The sequence below is a fragment of the Salvelinus fontinalis genome, chromosome 5 (genome assembly GCF_029448725.1).
Source record: "Salvelinus fontinalis isolate EN_2023a chromosome 5, ASM2944872v1, whole genome shotgun sequence".
Taxonomy (NCBI): domain Eukaryota; kingdom Metazoa; phylum Chordata; class Actinopteri; order Salmoniformes; family Salmonidae; genus Salvelinus; species Salvelinus fontinalis.
Window position 1 is genome coordinate 32,971,634 of NC_074669.1, and position 20,452 is coordinate 32,992,085.

The 20,452-nt window shown below is 45.7% G+C and overlaps 1 protein-coding gene across 1 annotated transcript in view; it reads right to left on the reverse strand.

Moving 5' to 3' along the window:
• The window catches only part of LOC129855483 (solute carrier family 22 member 23), a 37,634-nt gene that overhangs the window by 15,787 nt on the left and 1,395 nt on the right, over positions 1 to 20,452 (reverse strand). Inside the window, exons 2-4 of the mRNA XM_055923197.1 lie at positions 18,591 to 18,694; positions 17,802 to 17,956; positions 7,106 to 7,292 (exon numbers count right to left, since the gene is read on the reverse strand). Coding sequence (XP_055779172.1) covers positions 7,106 to 7,292; positions 17,802 to 17,956; positions 18,591 to 18,694 — 446 coding nt within the window. The remainder of the gene's footprint in view (positions 1 to 7,105; positions 7,293 to 17,801; positions 17,957 to 18,590; positions 18,695 to 20,452) is intronic.

Below are 20,452 nucleotides of genomic sequence, written 5' to 3' on the forward strand. Positions count from 1 at the left end.
AGGTCTCTGTTTATGTAGTGTTGTGTTGTCTCTCTTGTCGTGATGTGTGTTTTGTCCTATATTTATATACACTACCATTGAAAAGTTTGGGGTCACTTAGAAATGTCCTTGTTTTTTAAAGAAAAGCACATTTTTTTCTCCATTAAATTAACAGAAAATTGATCAGAAATACAGTGTAGACATTGTTGAAACTTCTTAGGCCTTGGCCCCTTTTTCCTCCATTTCCGCCTGAATGACGTGCCAAAGTAAACTGCCTGTAACTCAGGGCCTGAAGCCAGGATATGCATATAATTGGTACCATTGGAAAGAAAACACATTGAAGTTTGTAGAAATGTTTAAATAATGTAGGAGAATATAACACAATAGATATGGTAGGAGAAAATCCAAAGAAAAACCAACTGGAATTGCAAGAGAAAGGTCATATTGTAAAATAGCTACCTGGATGCAATTCCTATGGCTTCCACATGGTGTCAGCAGTCTATGTTCAAGGTTTCAGGCTTGTAACTTCAAAAACGAATAAGAAATAACAGTTTTTGTATGAGGACACAGTTTTGGAAATCCGTGTTTTTGCACGCCATGACAAAGTTGCGCACCTGCTAAAATCGTTTTCCTATTGAACATGCTTCTTTCCGAAATAAATATTATAGTTTAATTACATTTTAGGGTGTTTGAGGAGTAAATAGAAACGTATTTTGACATGTTGAAACAAAGTTTAGGGGTAGATTTTCGGATTCCTTTCTCTTCAAGTTGAACGAGTGGATAACTCAAATCGATGGCGCCAACTAAACAGACTTTTTGGGATATAAAATCCTTTTTTATCTAAAAAAACGACACTACGTGTTATCGCTGGGACCCTTTGGATGACAAAGCAGAGGAAGATTTTGAAAAAGTAATTGAATATTTCATCTTTATATGTGAATGTATGAAATCTGTGCCAGTGTAAAAATATTTTGATATGGGGCGCCATCCTCAAACAATCACATGGCATGTTTTCGCTGTAATAGCTACAGTTAGATTAACAAGAATTTAAGCTTTCAGCCAATATAAGACACTCATATGTACCTAAATGTTTAAAATCCATAACAACTATTAGAATTTATTTGAATTACGCGTCCTCCAGTTTCACAAGAAGTTGTCCCGCTAGCGGGACACCGATCCTTAAGAAGTTTTTAATGTTGTAAATGACTATTGTAGCTGGAAACGGCTGATTTTCAATGGAATAAACATAGGTTTACAGAGGCCCATTATCAGCAACCTTCACTCCGGTGTTCCAATGGCACACTGTGTTAGCTAATCCAAGTTTATCATTTTAAAAGGCTAATTGATCACTAGAAAACTCTTTTGCAATTATGTTAACACAGCTGAAAACTGTTTTCTTTTTGGCATTTTGTTAGACTAGTTGGGTATATGGAAAATCAGCATTTGTGGGTTCAATTAAAGGCTGAAAATGTCCAGAAACAGAGACCTTTCTTCTGAAACTCATCCGTCTATTCTTGTTCTGAGAAATGAAGGCTATTCCATGCGAGAAATTGCCAAGAAACTGAAGATCTCATACGACGCTGTGTACTTGGCTAGAAATCTTAAGTTCTATTACATACAGTCTGGAGGAACTATTGGATATAAGAGCAACGTCAACTCACCAACATTACGACCAGGAATACAACGTTCCCGAAGTGGATCCTCTGTTTGGTCCACCACCCAGGACAATGGATCGGATCCCAGCCGGCGACACAAAACAACGGCGCCGCAGAAGGGGCAAACGGAGCGGTCTTCTGGTCAGGGTCCGTAGACGGGCACATCGCGCACCGCTCCCGAGTATACTACTCGCCAATGTCCCGTCTCTTGAGAACAAGGTAGACGAAATCCGAGCAAGAGTTGCCTTCCAGAGAGACATCAGAGATTGTAACGTTCTTTGTTTCACGGAAACATGGCTCACTCAGAGTTGGTAAAGCCACCTGGTTTCTTCACGCATCGCGCCGACAGAAACAAACATCTCTCTGGTAAGAAGAAGGGCGGGGATGTATGCCTTATGATTAACGAGACGTGGTGTGATCATAACAACATACAGGAACTCAAGTCCTTTTGTTCACCTGACCTAGAATTCCTTACAATCAAATGCCGACCGCATTATCTACCAAGAACATTCTCTTCGATCATAATCACAGTCGTGTATATCCCCCCCAAGCAGACACATCGACAGCCCTGAAAGAGCTTCATTTGACTCTATGTAAACTGGAAACCACATATCCTGAGACTGCATTTATTGTAGCTGGGGATTTTAACAAGGCTAATCTGAAAACAAGGCTGCCTAAATTTTATCAGCATATCGAATGCGCGACCCGGGCTGGGAAAACCCTGGATCATTGTTATTCTAACTTCCGCGATGCATACAAAGCCCTTCCCCGCCCTCCTTTCGGAAAATCTGACCACGACTCCATTTTGTCCCCTCCCAGCCTATAGACAGAAACTAAAACAGGAAGCGCCCGTGCTCAGGTCTGTTCAAAGCTGGTCCGAGCAATCGGATTCCACGCTTCAAGATTGCTTCGATCACATGGACTGGGATATGCTCCGCATAGCGTCGGACAATAACATTGATGAATACGCTGATTCGGTGAGCGAGTTTGTTAACAAAGTGCATCGGTGATGTTGTGCCCACAGCATCTATTAAAACCTTCCCCAACCAGAAACCATGGATGGATGGCAGCATTCGCGCAAAACTGAAAGCGCGAACCACTGCTTTTAATCAAGGCAAGGTGACCGGAAACATGACCGAATACAAACAGTGTAGCTATTCGCTCCGCAAGGCAATCAAACAAGCTATGTGTCAGTATAGAGACAAAGTAGAGTCACAACTCAACGGCTCAGACACGAGAGGTATGTGGCAGGTTCTACAGTCAATCAAGGACTACAAAAGGAAAACCAGCCCCGTCGCGGACCACGGTGTCTTGCTCCCAGACAAACTAAACAACTTCTTTGCTCACTTTGAGGACAATACAGTGCCACTGACACGGCCCGCAACCAAAACCTGCGGGCTCTCCTTCACTGCAGCTAACGTGAGCAAAACATTTAAACGTGTTAACCCTCGCAAGGCTGCCGGCCCAGACGGCATCCCCAGCCGCGTCCTCAGAGCATGCGCAGCCCAGCTGGCTGGTGTGTTTACGGACATATTCAATCAATCCTTATTCCAGTCTGCTGTTCCCACATGCTTCAAGAGGTCCACCATTGTTCCTGTTCCCAAGAAAGCTAAGGTAACTGAGCTAAACGACTACCGCCCCGTAGCACTCACTTCCATCATCATGAAGTGCTTTGAGAGACTAGTCATCATATCACCTCCACCCTACCTAACACCCTAGACCCATTCCAATTTGCTTACCGCCCCAATAGGTCCACAGACGACGTAATCACACTGCCCTAACCCATCTGGACAAGAGGAATACCTATGTAAGAATGCTGTTCATCGACTATAGCTCAGCATTTAACACCATAGAACCCTCCAAACTAGTCATTAACCTCAAGACCCTGGGTCTCAACCCCGCCCTGTGCAACTGGGTCCTGGACTTCCTGACGGGCCTGCCCCGGGTGGTGAGGGTAGGAAACAACATCTCCACCCCGCTGATCCTCAACACTGTGGCCCCACAAGGGTGCGTTCTCAGCCCTCTCCTGTACTCCCTGATCACCCATGACTGCGTGGCCATGCACGCCTCCAACTCAATCATCAAATTTGCAGACAACACTACAGTGGTATGCTTGATTACCCACAACGACGAGACGGCCTACAGGGAGGAGGTGAGGGCCCTCGGAGTGTGGTGTCAGGAAAATAACCTCACACTCAATGTCAACAAAACAAAGGAGATGATTGTGGACTTGAGGGAGCAGCCCCCTATCCACATCGACGGAACAGTAGTGGAGAAGGTGGAAAGTTTTAAGTTCCTCGGCGTACACATCACTGACAAACTGAAATGGTCCACCCACACAGACAGAGTGGTGATGAAGGAGCAACAGCGCCTCTTCAACCTCAGGAGGCTGAAGAAATTCGGCCTGTCACCAAAAGCACTCACAAACTTCTACAGATGCACAATCAAGAGCATCCTGTCGGGCTGTATCACTGCCTGGTATGGCAACTGCTCCGCCCACAAGGCTCTCCAGAGGGTAGTGAGGTCTGCACAACGCATCACCTTGGGCAAACTACCTGCCCTCCAGGACACCTACACCACCCGATGTCACAGGAAGGCCAAAAAGATCATCAAGGACAACAACCACCCGAGCCACTGCCTGTTCACCATGCTATCATCTAGAAGGCAAGGTCAGTACAGGTGCATCAAAGCTGGGACCGAGAGACTAAAAAACAGCTTCTATCTCAAGGCCATCAGACTGTTAAACAGCCATCACTAACTTTGAGTGGCTGCTGCCAACATACTGAATCATCTCTAGCCACTTTATTAATGAAAAATGTATGTAATAAATATATCACTAGCCACTTTAAACAATGCCACTTTATATAATGTTTACATACCCTACATTACTCACCTCATATGTATATACTGTACTCTATACCATCTACTGCATCTTGCCTATGCCGTTCGGACATCGCTCATTCATTAATCTTTATGTACATATTCTTATTCATTCCTTTACACTTGTGTGTATAAGGTAGTTGTTGTGAAATTGTTAGATTACTTGTTAGATATTACTGCATGGTCGGAACTAGACGCACAAGCATTTCGCTATACTTGCATTAACATCCGCTAACCATGTGTATGTGACAAATCAAATTTGATTTGATTTGACTACTCCCTTCACAGAACAGCGCAAACTGGCTCTTGCCGGAATAGAAAAAGGAGTGGGAGGCCCCGGTGCACAACTGAGCAAGAGGACAAGTACATTAGAGTGTCTAGTTTGAGAAACAGAGGCCTCACAAGTCCTCAAATGGCAGCTTAATTAAATAGTACCCGCAAAACACCAGTATCAACATCAACAGTGAAGAGGCGACTTCGGGATGCTGGCCTTCTAGGCAGAGTTGCAAAGAAAAAGCCATATCTCAGACTGGCCAATAAAAAGAAAAGATTAAGATGGGCAAAAGAACACAGACACTGGACAGAGAAAAATTGGAAGAAAGTGTTATGGACAGACTAATCTAAGTTTGAGGTGTTCAATCACAAAGAAGAACATTTGTGAGGCGCAGAAAAAACGAAAAGATGCTAGAGTGCTTGATGGAAGTGGGAAAGTGGGAGATTTGTACAGGGTAAAAGGGATCTTGAAGAAGGAAGGCTATCACTCCATTTTGCAATGCCTTGCTATACCCTGTGGACGGCACTTAATTGGAGCCAATTTCCTGCTACAACAGGACAATGACTCAAAGCACAGCTCCAAACTATGCAAGAACTATTTAGGGAAGAAGCAGTCAGCTGGTATTCTGTCTATAATGGAGTGGCCATTACAATCACCCGATCTCAACCCTATTGAGCTGTTGTGGGAGCAGCTTGACCGTATGGTACGTAAGAAGTGCCCATCAAGCCAATCCAACTTGTGGGAGGTGCTTCAGGAAGCATGGGGTGAAATCTCTTCAGATTACCTCAACAAATTGACAACTAGAATGCCAAAGGGCTGCAAGGCTGTAATTGGTGCAAATGGAGGATTCTTTCACGAAAGCAAAGTTTGAAGGACACAATTATTATTTCAATTAAAAATCATTATTAAAAACCTTGTCAATGAATTGATTATATTTTGCAACTCATTTCATGTATGTTTTCATGGAAAACAAGGACATTTCTAAGTGACCCCAAACCCCCGCAGGAAGCCTTTTGCCTTTTGGTAGGCTGTCGTTGTAAATAAGAATTTGTTCTTAACTGACTTGCCTCGTTAAATAAAGGTAAAATTAAATTTAAAACAATTTTGATCACAATAGCCACAACATTAAAAAAACATAAATGTATGTATTTTTGTCAGGACCATACAGCAGTGAATGAGAGCAACTTTGACTTTGAATGTTGCCTATTAATCTGCTACCAAAAAGTAAAGCTTGCATTCATCCTAAATATTCATAGATAGATATTTACGCCTATTGTGTCTCTGTGTTTGCAGGCCTATATTTCCATGATGCATTAAGATATCCCAATGCTGTTTTTTGTTGATGTAGTGTATTGTATTTCACATTTGAGCAATATCAGAGCGTGCAATATTGGGTTACATGAGCATATGCAGGCATTATTCTGCACCTTTTGAGTTTAAGGGGTGTGTCACAATATCTGTCAATTTCACCACTTTTGCAGTCAAAGAAATGTACACAACCATCCTTTTTATAACTGGAGACATAAGAGATGTGAAAACATGACTGTGTTTTGTTCTACCTCGGGTAGGGCTATCCTTTTTGAGAAGTGAGGCTAGCCTATTTACCTCTAACCCCACAGCATGGTGGAATCCCTGGGATTTTCTCGTTTGAGCACAAGTCTGTCCTCCGTCCTCTTTGCACCGTCCTCTCCTCTCTCTTCTGAGTGGTCGAGGCGAGTGTCAATTTGTTAGTAGGCAAACGGAAGAGGGTCCTCCCCTCCTCGATAGCCACCTTTCATCGAGGATAGACTACTCATGTGTATCATACCACGGAATAGTTTTGAAATCTGCCACACCCCCTCTGAATCAGATTTAGTTTTGTCAAAGGAGAAAAAGTGCACACATTCAAAAACAATATGCTACTTATTGTTTTATCTATAAACTGTCTTGCACTACTAACAAAAAATATTTTAAGCACTTTACACATTTATTTGAGGTAATTTGCTTAATGACGCGAGAGTGGAGTGGAACAGTCTCATTTCAAGCAAGCGCATTTCCATCCACATTCACTCTTCTTGGTTAACTTAGATTTTTTTCAAAAGGAGGCGAGAGGAGACGGAGGAGAGAGGACGCAGGAGGTGAGCAAATCTAATTGATAAAAGACCCCTCAGTGTGCTGAGCTACTTCATGAGTGGGAGGGGCCACTCCTTAAGTGGGTGTGGCTATCCCCTCAGTGGGCGGGACTCCGTGGTACATCTCATTTCAACCTCTAACTCTAAGGATGATTGTCTCAACAGAATGGTGGCAACATGGAAGACATTTGGACGGGGCTCTTTACCAGACGTAGGGCAGCATCAGGATGAAGGGGCAGATGATCATGATCTGCAGGACCTGCCAGTCATCCTGTTCCGGCCAATCACGACACAGAGCCGCCACCCCGGGCATCACCAGCTGCCCGCCCACCATGAGGAAACTGGCCACCATGGTCATGGAGAAACGCCAGCCTGGCAGGCACAGCTCAATCCCTATGGGGGAGGGGGTGGGGAGAGAGAGGGGAGAGAGTTTAGACATATAGTCACCATGGCCATGGAGAAATGCCAGCTTGGCAGGCACAGCTCAATCTCCATAGAGAGAGGGGGAGAGGGACAGAAGTTACAGCCAGATAAATTGGGCGGGTTCAGTGAGTTCAGTCTCAGAGGTTTTGTATGTTTATGCTATTAAGGGCTTTTCAACCTACTGAGACGAAACCTAGCTGAGCCCAATTCAAACTGTACTGAGCTGGCCTGGTTACAAATCCACCATTGTTGCTGAAACAGTGCTGAAAAGGACAATGTGGGGGAAAAAGAACAGTTTGGTTCGGGTAGCCACGATAGTGTGAGAAGGGTAGTGTATAATGGCATACATTACTGAGGTATAGTGCGGTAGCTCTCTGATGTAGCTTAGGTGTTCAAATGCCTAAACGGTGTCACCTACAGCTGATTCCCTCAATTAATAATTGAATACATATCTGTGTCACAAAATTCCCTCAGAAGCCTGCAGTTAACCAACCGTTAACAACCAGTGACCCATGAGCTCACCTTACTGTCAGAAATCCACACTATGGCCATTCTCAAGGGTTCAGTCAGTTCAGTCTGTGAGCCATTTCACAGTCACCGCCCATTTCTTCCCTGATTGGGCTGTCATCTCATCCCCCGACCGGCTACCCTGTGGTACAGACCAGATGGTCCACTCCAGATGGCAAGGTCTATTTAAATGCGACCAGTAGGGGGGTTTAGGAGAGGGGAGGGGCTCTATGCTGTATGCTCACTAACCGGGGCTCATGTAATGTCACTTCCCATAGCAGAGATGGGAGAAAGGAAAGAAAGCAGAGGTTGCAGAACACAAATAAGTCCCTCTCTTAAGAGGAGAGGAGAACTCCCTCCATTCATCAGCTCGATCACTGGTTGAATAATAATAAACCTTCCTGAGAGAGAGAGAGAGAGAGAGAGAGAGAGAGAGAGAGAGAGAGAGAGAGAGAGAGAGAGAGAGAGAGAGAGAGAGAGAGAGAGAGAGAGAGAGAGAGAGAGAGAGAGAGAGAGAGAGAGAGAGAGAGAGAGAGAGAGAGAGAGAGAGAGAGAGAGAGAGAGAGAGAGAGAGAGAGAGAGAGAGAGAGAGAAATTGGTTAGGCCTATTCTCATTTGGGCAAAAGTCTGTCCTCTCTCCTCCGTGACCCGGAAACAGATAAGTGGTTGAGGAGTGTGTCAATTCGTTAGTAGGCAAACGGAAGATGGTTCTCCCCTCCTCGATAGCCTCCTTTTGGCAAGGAAGCACAAGTGCATCCTACCGTGGAAGTGTTTTGATCCACACCCTCTTTGAACCAGCTGTTGTATTGTCAGAGGAGAAATGCATGCACACATTTAAAAACGAAATGCTACATCTTTTTTTTATCACTTTACACATTTATTTTGGGATCCACCTCTGTAAAGTGGAGAAGGAGCGTCTCATTTCATACAAGAGCATTTTCGTCCATGTTCACTCTCCTCGTCGCCTCTCAATTACCTTTGACCTTTTCAAAAGGAGGAGAGAGTGGACCCAGGAGTTTAATTGAGAAAATGTCAAAGAGACTGAAAAAGGGGGAGAAGTGTATTGCAGCAGGGGAATATCTCCCCTTCCTCCTCCCCCCTCATGTCATTTCCTCTTTCTAACTGCACTAGGGAGGAGAGCTAGGAGTCAGCTGATACCTGAAGATTGAGAACACCCGCTCCTCTTCCCTGGAGCCCAAACACAAAGTTCTCTCTCTCTCTCTCTCTCTCTCTCTCTCTGTGTGTGTGATGAAAGTCTGCCCACTCAGCACAGCCCCCTCTGTTCAAACCAAACAGAATCAGACCCAGAGCCCGAGTCCAAACCACCTCATTAGACAGATACTGTAGCAGTCTCTATGACACTAGTTTCATGTTCTGCTCACAATAAAGATGTCTCTAGAAGAGCCTGGTATATAAATACTTGCTAAATATAGCAGTAACCCCTGCTGCCTCCCTGAAAAATGTAACCCCTTGGGGAGGTGTCATTACTTCAATTTGTATTTTTTTTTATCTTTATCTGTAACTGTTTATTGTTGGAAAAGGACCCGTAAGTAAGCATTTCACTGTTTTTCACGAAGCATGTGACAAATACAATTTGATTTGGCACACACACGCGCACAAACAAACAAACACACAGTAATGTGAGTCAGGCAGGGAACTTTTGTTCCAGCTTAAAGGGAGAAAGACTCCTCTTGTGTTGATTACCTCACTGACCCCCCTTCTCTCCTCCCCTCCTCTCCTAATCTCCTCTGCTCTCCCTCCCCTCCCCTCCTCTGCTCTCCCTCCCCTCCTCTGCTCTTCCCAAGGCTGATCCCTCTCTCTCCCTCCCTCCCCCACTGCTCTCTTCTCAGCTGAAGTGGCTCTACCCTCAAAAGCTCCCACCCCCACCCTGTCCTCTTCCCCCTCCCCCTGGTCGTGTTCCCCTCCTTCTCCTTTCACAAGGAGGCAATCCTCTGACTAAGGCTGAAAGTGATCACCTGCAGAGAGAAGAGAGAGAGAGAGATAGACCTATGAAAAGACTTCCACCCTGCTACCATACAGCGGGTAAATGCAAGCATTCCCATGACTGTGCCTCAAAAACCCAACGTCTACCTGGCCCACCACTCAACCCTGGACTTGCACAGCCTTTATGACCAGGTCCTCCTCTACAAAGCAGCAGTGTTCACCTTCGCCTAGGCTCTAAAGGCATCTGCATGCTTCCCAGCCGAAACAGTTGTGCATATTTTATGGCGACATTTTGTGACATTTTGTTCGTTTTAGACTCCGGTGAGGTTTCTTTGGGCTGTTCAGGTACACAAAAATGTTTCTGGAGGCAAGCCAAAGTCCGGAGCCGAAGTGTTCGCCCCTCCGTCAGTAATTGGTCAAAAGTAGGGATTCTTCAATGAAGTCTTTGTTGATAGACGACTTGTTTTCATGCACATTTTTTTTCTTGAAAAATACTGCACCAAACATCTTAGTTAGAGCTTTAAAGCAAAAACTTAAAAATAAATGACTTATTTAGGTAATAATGTTACTGCTACCGTCTCTTATGACCAAAAAGAGCTTCTGGATATCAGAACAGCGATTACTCACCTGGACAAAGATTTTGTCATTAAGTCTGACACTAAGAATTTACTGCTGCTCGCGGACCAGGCCCAAATCCCAGCAGATCCTGGTGCCTTTTGAGAATTTGTTGGCGGGTGGGTAACCCGCCTCTACCATCTGTCCTATTGGCCAACGTGCAATCACTGGAGAATAAACTGGATGAGAGCCGTTTGAGACTATCCTACCAACGGGCCATCAAAAACTGTAATATCTTATGTTTCACCTAGTCGTGGCTGAATGACGACATGATAATATTCAGTTCGCTGGGTTTTCTGTGCATTGGCAAGACAGAACAGCTACCTCCGGTAAGGTGAGGGATGGTGGTGTGTGTCTAATATTGCTGGTGCGCGATCTCTAATATTATGGAAGTCTTGAGGTTTTGCTCACCCAAGGTAGAGTACCTCATGATAAGCTGTAGACCACACTATCTACCAAGAAAGTTTTAATCTATATTTTTCGTAGCTGTCTATTTACCACCACAAACAGATGCTGGCACTAAGACCGCACTCAGCGAGCTGTATAAGGCCATAAGCAAAGAAGAAAATGCTCATCCAGAAGCGGCACTCCTTGTGGCCGGAGAATTTAACGCAGGAAAACTAGACCACCTTTACTCCATACAGAAATGCATACAAAGCTCTGCCTAGCCCTCCATTTGGCATATCTGACCATAATTATATCCTCCTGATTCCTGCTTACAAGCATAAACTGAAGCAGGAATTACCAGTGACTCGCTCAATACGGAAGTGGTCAGATGACACAGATGCTAAGCTACAGAACTGTTTTGCTACCACAGACTGGAATATGTTCCAGGATTAATCCGATGGCATTGAGGAGTATATCACATCAGTTACCGGCTTCATCAATAAGTGCATCAATGACGTAGTCCCCACAGTGACCGTACGTACATATCCTAACCAAAAGCCATGGATTACTGTCAACATTCGCATTGAGCTAAAGGCTGGAGCTGTCGCTTTCAAGGAGCGGGACACTAATCCGGACGCTTATAAGAAATTCCACTATGCCCTCAGACGAACCATCAAACATGCAAAGCGTCAATACAGGACTAAGATTGAATTCTACTACACCGGCTCTGACGCTCGTCGGATGTGGCAGGGCTTGCAAACTATTAAGGATTACAAAGGGAAACACAGCTGTGAGCTGCCCAGTGACGCAAGCCTACCAGACGAGCTAAACGCCTTCTATGCTCGCTTCGAGGCAAGCAACACTGAAGCATGCATGAGAGCAGCAGCTGTTCCGGAAGACTGTGTGCTCATGTAGCCTATGTGAGTTAGACATTTAAACAGGTCAACTTTCACAAGGTTGCGGGGCCAGAAGGATTACCAGGACGTGTACTCAGCATGCGCGGCGGACCAGCTGATAAGTGTCTTCACTGACATTTTTAACCTCTCCCTGAACCGAGGCTGTAATACCTACATGCTTCAAGCAGACCACCATAGTCCCTGAGCCCAAGAACACCAAGGTAACCTGCCTAAATGACTACCGCCTGTAGCACTCACATCTGTAGCCATGAAGTGCTCTAAAAGGCTGGTCATGGCTCACATCAACACCATCATCCCCGGAAACCCTAGACCCACTCCAATTCACATACCGCCCCAACAGATCCACATATGATGTAATTTAAATTGCGCACCACACTGCCTTTTCCCACCTGGATAAAATGAACACCTATGTAAGAATGCTGTTCATTGACTACAGCTCTGCGTTCAACACCATAGTGCCCACAAAGCTCATCACTAAGCTAAGGACCTTGGGACTATACACCTCCCTCTGAAACTGGATCTTATACTTCCTGACGGGCTGCTCCCAGGTGGTAAGGGTAGGCAACAACAAATCTGCCACACTGATCATCAACACGTGGGCCCCTCAGGTGCGTGCTTAGTCGCCTCCTGTACTCCCTGTTCATCCACGACTGCGTGGCCAAGCATGACTCCAATACAATCATTACGTTTGTCCATGACACCACGGTGGTAGGCCTGACAATGGAGGAGGTCAGAGACCTGGCAGTGTGGTGCCAGGACAACACACACCAAGACAGTGAAGAGGGCACGACAACACCTATTCCTCCAGGAGACTGAAAAGATTTGGCATGGGTCCTCATATCCTCAAAAAGTCTTACAGCTGCACCATCGAGAGCATCCTGACTGGTTGCATCACCGCCTCGTATGGAAACTGCTCGGGATCCGACCGTAAGGCGCTACAGAGGGTAGTGCGTATGGTCCAGTACATCACTGGGGCCAAGCTTCCTGCCATCCAGGACCTCAATACTAGGCGGTTATCAAAGGGGGAAAAAATGTTGTCAAAGACTCCAGCCACCCAAGTCATAGACTGTTCTCTCTGCTACCCCACAGCAAACGGTTCCGGAGCACCAAGTCTAGGACCAAAAGGCTCCTTAACAGCTTCTACCCCAAGCCATAAGACTGCTGAACAATTATTAAAATGGCTATCCAGTCTATCCAGTCTAAATGGCTATCCAGTCTATTTATTACACTGCTGCTACTCACTGTTTATTATCTATGCATAGTCACTTTACCCCTACCACATGTATACATTACCGCGAATAACCTGTACCCCCGCACATTGACTCGGTACTGGTACCCCAGGCATGTAGCCCTTTCAATTGTGGTACTTTTAAAATTGTATTTTTTATTTTGTAAATATTTTCAAAACTCTTATTTTCTGACAACTGCATTGTTGGTTAAGGGCTCCTAAGTAAGCAATTCACGGTGAGGTCTGTTGTATTCGGTGCTTGTGCGAATACGATTTGATTTGAAATTTGACGCCAATAATTAACGCGGAATATGCGTCAGCAGCAATTTCCGAAAAGTCCAGTACGTCCTGTGCCTCTTCCCCGCACTCGCCCTGAGGTGCGTGTCATCAGCCCAGTGCCACCTGTACTGGTCCCACGCATCAGGCCTCCAGTGCGCCTCCACAGTCCAGAGCTTCCGGCAACAGTTCCCAGTCCAGAGCTTCCGGCGACAGTTCCCAGTCCAAAGCTTCCGGAGACAGTTCCCAGTCCAGAGCTTCCGACGACAGTTTCCAGTTCAGAGCTTCCGGCGACGCTTCACAGTACGGAACCTCCAACGACGGGCCACGGTCCGGAACCTCCTGAGACGGTCTACGGTCCGGAACCTCCTGAGACGGTCTACGGTCCGGAACCTCCTGAGACGGTCTATGGTCCGGAACCTCCTGAGACGGTCTACGGTCCGGAACCTCCTGAGACGGTCTACGGTCCGGAACCTCCTGAGACGGTCTACGGTCCGGAACCTACTGAGACGGTCTACGGTCCGGAACCTACTGAGACGTTCTACGGTCCAGAACCTCCTGAGACAGTCTGCGGTCCGGAGCCTCCAGTGATGGTCGGCAATCCAGAGCCTTCAGCAGGGGTTCTCAGTCCAGAGCCTCCTGCCACGATCTACGGTCCGGTTTCTCTGGCAACGATCCACGTACCGGAGAATCCAGTGATGGTCTGCGGTCCGGAGCTTCCGGCGACGATCCCCGCATCAGAGCTGCCATGGTGGATGAAGTATCTGTGAGCGGAGTGGATACTTCGCCCCGCACCGGAGCCGCCGCCGACATCCTGTGTCATTCATCGTAGATGTACTGTCACGCCCTGACCATAGAGAGTTGTTAATTCTCTATGTTGGTTGGGGCTTGATAGTGACTAGGGTGGGTCATCTAGGTGATTAATGGTTTACGTTGGCCTGGTATGCTTTCCAATCAGAGACAGCTGTTTATTGTTGTCTCTGATTGGGGATCATATTTATGCAGCCATTTCCCCTTTGTGTTTTGTGGGATCTTGTCTACAGATAGTTGCCTGTGTGCAGACCAGTAGCTTCACGTTTCGTTTGTGCTTTTGTTGTTTTTGTTCGTATTGAATAAAGAAAATGGACGTTTACCACGCTGCACCTTGGTCCGATTACTATGACGATCGTGACACGAGGACACTAGAACCGTCTGCAGTACCTGGTCTCACCTTACTGGACTCGGAAATCAAATGTCTACTGTTTGCAGATGATCTGGTGCTTTTGTCCCCAACCAAGGAGGGCCCACAGCAGCACCTAGATCTTCTGCACAGATTCTGTCAGAATTGGGCCCTGACAATGAATTTCAGTTCGACAAAAATAATGGCCTTCCAAAAATGGTCCAGTAGCCAATACAACAAATACAAATTCTGTATAGACACTGTTGCCCTAGAACACACAAAGAATTATACATACCTCGGCCTAAATATCAACACCACAGGTAACTTCCACAAGGCTGTGAATGATGTAAGATACAAGGCAAGAAGGGCCTTCTATGCTATCAAAAGGAACATACATCTCAACATCCTAAGTAGGATCTGGCTAAAAATACTTCAATCAGCTATTGAACCCATTGGTCTCTATGGTTGTGAGGTCTGGGGTCCACGCACCAACCAAGAATTCACAAAATGGGACAAACACCCAATTAAAAGTCTGCATGCCGAATTCTGCTCAAATATATTTTGTGTACAACGCAAAACCCCTGTTCACCCCACGACTGCGTGGCCAAACACGACTCCAACACACTCATTACGTTTGCTGATGACACAACTGATCACCGACAACGATGAGACAGCCTATAGGGAGGAAGTCAGAGAACTGTCAGTGTGGTGCCAGGACAACAACCTCTACCTCAATGTGAGCAAGACAAAGGAGCTGATCGTAGACTACAGGAAAAGGCGGGCCGAATAGGCCCCCATTAACATCAATGGGGCTGTTGTGGAGCGGGTCGAGAGTTTTCAAGTTCCTTGGTGTCCACATCCCCAACGAACTATCATGGTCCAAACACACCAAGACAGTCGTGAAGAGGGCACGACAAAACCTTTTCCCCCTCAGGAGACTGAAAAGATTTGGCATGGATCCCCAGATCATCAAAAAGTTCTACAGCTGCACCATCGAGAGCATCCTGACTGGTTCCATCTCCGCCTGGTATGGCAACTGCTTGGCATCTGACCGCAAGGTGCTACAGAGGGTAGTGCGTACGGCCCAGTACATCATTGGGGCCAAGCGTCACGCAATCCAGGACCTATATAATAGGCGGTGTCAGAGGAAAGCTCATAAAATTGTCAGACTCCAGTCACCCAAGTCATAGACTGTTTTCTCTGCCACCGCACGGCAAGCCGTACCGGAGCGCCAAGTCTAGGACCAAAAGGCTCTTTAACAGCTTCTAACCCCAAGCCATAAGTCTGCTGAACAAGTAATAAAATTGCCACCGAACTATTACATTCCCCCCCCCCCCCCCCCCCCCCCCCCCCCCCCTTTCGCCCCAGATTGAGGTCCTGAGTGCTCTGGAGCAGACTTTTATCAAGGATCTCTCTCTACTTTGTTCCGTTCATCTTTCCCTCGATCCTGACTAGTCTCCCAGTCCCTGCCGCTGAAAAACATCCCCACAGCATGATGCTGCCACCACCACCCTTCATGTTAGGGATGGTGCAAGGTTTCCCCCAGACGTGACGCTTGGCATTCCGGCCAAAGAGTTCAATCTTGGTTTCATCAGAACAGAGAATCTTGTTTCTCATGGTCTGAGAGTCCTTTAGGTGCCTTTTGGCAAACTCTAAGCGGGCTGTTATGTGCCTTTTACTGAGGAGTGGCTTCCGTCTGGCCACTCTACCATAAAGGCCTGATTGGTGGAGTGATGCAGAGATGGTTGTCCTTATGTAGATTACAGAGTTTTTTAATTATTATTTTTACTCCATGCTGTAATCGCTGCCAAAGGTGCTTCAACAAAGCACTGAGTAAAGGGTCTGAATACATATATAAATGTGATATTTCAGGTCTTTTTATATACATTTGCAAACATTTCTAAAAACTATTTTTGCTTTGTCATTATGGGGTATTGTGTGTACATTGATGAGGGGAACATTTTTTAAATAAATTTTAGAATAAGGCTGTAACATAACAAAATGTGGAAAAAGTCAATGTGTCTGAATACCTTCCCCGAAGGCACTGTATGTCCTACAAACACATGCTTAGTACTGTTAGAAGCGTAAGAACTGTGGGGCTGATGATAAGAGTCTGAGATACAGCCGGTCCAAAGAAACCGGAAATGTACTTCTTTTTTCTAATCCCCATTTTACTATTCCAAAAAAAGTTTGATCTTTTACCTTTTTGCAACTTGCCATGCCTTCATTTTTTGTCTCTCCTTGATGTAAATATATCCCCTGTCCAATTCACAGTTTGTCCACTAGATATCAGTAGGATATCACCTGATGTTGAGAGAAGTTGCTAGCATTAAGATTTTAATAACATTTCCAAAAAGACAAGGGCTGTAGCTTTCAAATTATATGTAACTTTCTATTTTCTTGCAGGGCCCTGTACAGGGCCCAAACAAGAGTTTAACAGGTTATGAAATGCTGATATTAGAGAAAGAACCTGATCAGGTGAAAAAAATGTAATGGCAGAGTTTTTAGCAGAAGTCATGATGGGGGGAAAAAACGCTTTGTCAGCCGCTCTTCTAGTACGGCCTGGTAACAATGACCTCACACACACACACACACACACACACACACACACACACACACACACACACACACACACACACACACACACACACACACACACACACACACACACACACACACACACACACACACACACACACACACACACACACACACACACAGAGAAAACATGACTTAGAGGTTGTTGACAGTCCTTTGTTTGATGCCTTCTGAGACAAACACCCAAACACCACCAATCTAAAGACAGCATCCACTTTGCAAATGCAAGGCTACACATTCACAAACACATGCATAGTACACAACAAAACTATTTAAACTAGAAATCCTATATTCATCACATTTTAGCCTCAAAACCATTTTCCCAAGACCACCTTCATAGAACCCCCCAACCCCCTTAGCCCCAACCTCAAACTGACTGACTTATCTCTCTGGTGATAAAAGGCCTAGGGGGCAAGGGAGATGAGTGGGGGGTTGGAGGTTAGGTGGTATATGGTGTAGGGCGTAGTAGGATAGAATCCCAGGCATAGCTGTAGATAAAGGACAAGCTAGACAACACTGATGTCCCCATCAAGGGGTAGGGGGTCAGTATGCCAGACTTTGTCAAGGTCCCCCCATCAAGGTCCATTAAGTGATAGTTCATGCTAATCATCTTATTCATGCTGTGTATCTAATCGAATTAGACATTGTTGATACCTTCTCAGAGACCATTGAGGTTTAAAACGAATTAACACCCCCCAGTCTATGAGGACCTTCTTGAACAATGGACCAACCAAGCTCTAATTTACCAAAGCACATCTATCAATCTGATACAGGTAGGAAACAGGAAGCAGTAGGTCTAGAGCAGGAAGTATGAAGTAGATACCAGGAAGTGGAGGTACAGTACTTACTCAGTACGTAGAGGGAGAGAGTGAGGCCAGCTAGACAGAAACCCTCAAAGAAACGCAGTGTGCTGAACATAGTCACGTTGAAGGAGAATGCTACGCTCAAACCAAACACCAACATGAACAGCACCGAGACGATCAGAACCGGTTGACGACCGAACCTGAAAGAGAGAGGGGAGACGGCGGGAGAGAGAGAGAGAGGGGGGCAGACATAGAGAGAGAGGGGGGCAGACATAGAGAAACAGAGCGAAAGAGAGAAATGGCGTGAAATGGAAGTCGAGAGAAAGAAATTAGTATTTTTGTCTGGAAGAGAACATTCTGATCCTCTACAGTCTGTTTCCCCTGACAATCTGGTTCAGAGGTCAGCAGGTCATTGGGTCAGAGAGTTATGAACCAGTTATTCTATAGCCTCTGTTGCTATAGCTACAGCTCATCAACAACCTCAGCACGGAGAGCAGTGGGTGTTTTAACACAAGACGATGCTCTATTCTGAGATGTATGGGAGAAGGGGATACAGACACAGAGTGGGAAACAGACACAGATGTGTCTGAAACTGACACACAGAGTCTGTGTTCAGATTCTCCATCCTTTTCCAGAAGTGTACACTTGCAAACTCTCTGTCATGGAGCTACAGTGAACATTTTGAAAACTCCCTCCAACTAATGCTTACACCAATCTGATGCTTTTGAATCCATGACAGGGAGTGTGCAAGTGCATACATTGGGAGAAATGTGGAGAATTGGGATGCAGCCACAGATGTGAAATGGAAGAAGAGGACGGTGCAGGGTAGTGTACCAGTCGGCTACGACTCCCATCACCAGGTAGCCGAAGATAGATCCCACCAGGAAAGAGAACTTAGCGATGTGAACCTTCCAGGCTGAATCACACACCAAGTTCCACTGCAGAGAGAGAGAGAGAGAGAGAGAGAGAGAGAGAGTGAGAGAGAGAGAGAGAGAGAGAGAGAGAGAGAGAGAGAGAGAGAGAGAGGAGAGAGAGAGAGATGAGAGAGAGAGAGAGAGGGGAGGGAGAGAGGAGAGAGAGAGAGAGAGAGAGAGAGAGAGGAGAGAGAGAGAGAGAGAGAGAGAGAGAGAGAGAGAGAGAGAGAGAGAGAGAGAGAGAGAGAGAGAGAGAGAGAAGGGAAATTAAATATATTGTTAACAATAGGAAATAATACCTCAAACATCCTTATTGGTTTTGAGTCTTTTGTATTCCCACCCCTCTTATAATTCCACTAGTTCCTAATGCAACCAAAATCGATCATTTCATGGTATGATTTTTTTTAATTTGGTGGTGAAACAAAGAGAAAGGGACAAACATACACCATATATCTATCAACAGCATTATATCCCACAGCAAACACCACAACAGAAAGAGCAACGAGTCATGCGTTAGAGAATAGAGACAAAACTAAAAGATCCCTATGCACAATTTGGTCTGAGTTTTTTACCCTGAGAACCTGTGTGCGATGGGAGGCACTGACAGCACAGAGTGATGTGATTTATCAACACTGTCTGTCTGTCTGTCTGTCTGTCTCTTTCTTCCTCTGACTCGCTCTCCCGTTGCTCAAGCTCTCTAATTCTCCCTTTGTCTCTCACACACTCTTTCTCTATCTCTTTCTGTCCCTTGCTCTCGCTCCCTCCCTCTCGCAGTCTTCACCCCTCTCTCTCTTTCTTTCTCTCCCTCTGCTATGCTCTGAATGTGTTGATTATTCATGAAGGTCGATATGGAGTTTGAGTGTGCAAACATGTTGTAATCTCACGTGTACCATTCAAACATGCACCACAAGGGAACCAGAGATACTGTGTGTGTGTGTGTGTGTGTGTGTGTGTGTGTGTGTGTGTGTGTGTGTGTGTGTGTGTGTGTGTGTGTGTGTGTGTGTGTGTGGGTCTGTGCTTACGTTCAATGTGTGCATTCGTGTGTGTGTGTGTGTGTGATGTCAAGCAGAAAGAGTATGGCTGTTTAACAGTGACTCACACCCTGCTGAGCCCCCAGCTTTGTTCCAGAGCAGAGGGCGTGAGAGAAGAGGAGGGGGAGAGGAATGGAGGAAAAGATAGAGGGATGCAGGGACAGAGAGAGAGAAGAGAGTGATAGAGAGTTGGAGGGAGAAAAGGAAGGGAGAGTGAGAGAGCCGGAGGGGGAGAGGGAGCAGAGAGAGTGATGATAAAGAGCGATAGAGGGATTGAGAGAGATGAAGAGAGAGATAGAGATAGAGGGAAGAGAGAGAAAAAGAGAGGAGAGAGTGGGAGGGAATGAGAGAGAGAGAGGGAAAGAGAGGAAGAGGATAAGAGGGAAAGAGAAAGATGATCATTGGGTATGAGTGATAAGTCTGCAGTGGCCTGGGCAGTGTGAGATTAGGAAAGACACAGTCTGTAATAGGTGTATCTAATGGCTATTTTAACCCCACACACACACACTGAAACCTTATCTCATAGAAGTTTAAGATTCAATTGATTGTTTGTCAAACCTGCTCATATGCTGGTTCATGTATTGGGGTAACAAGAGACAGCTACACCTACTCTTCTTCAATGATGGATCGTAGAATAATCACATTCCCTGCTCTCATCAGCACCACAGAGGCTACACTGCCACATATATCACATTAAACACTGAATAACTAAATGAGCTTGCATGGATAATTACACTCCAGAGTGCAGTGT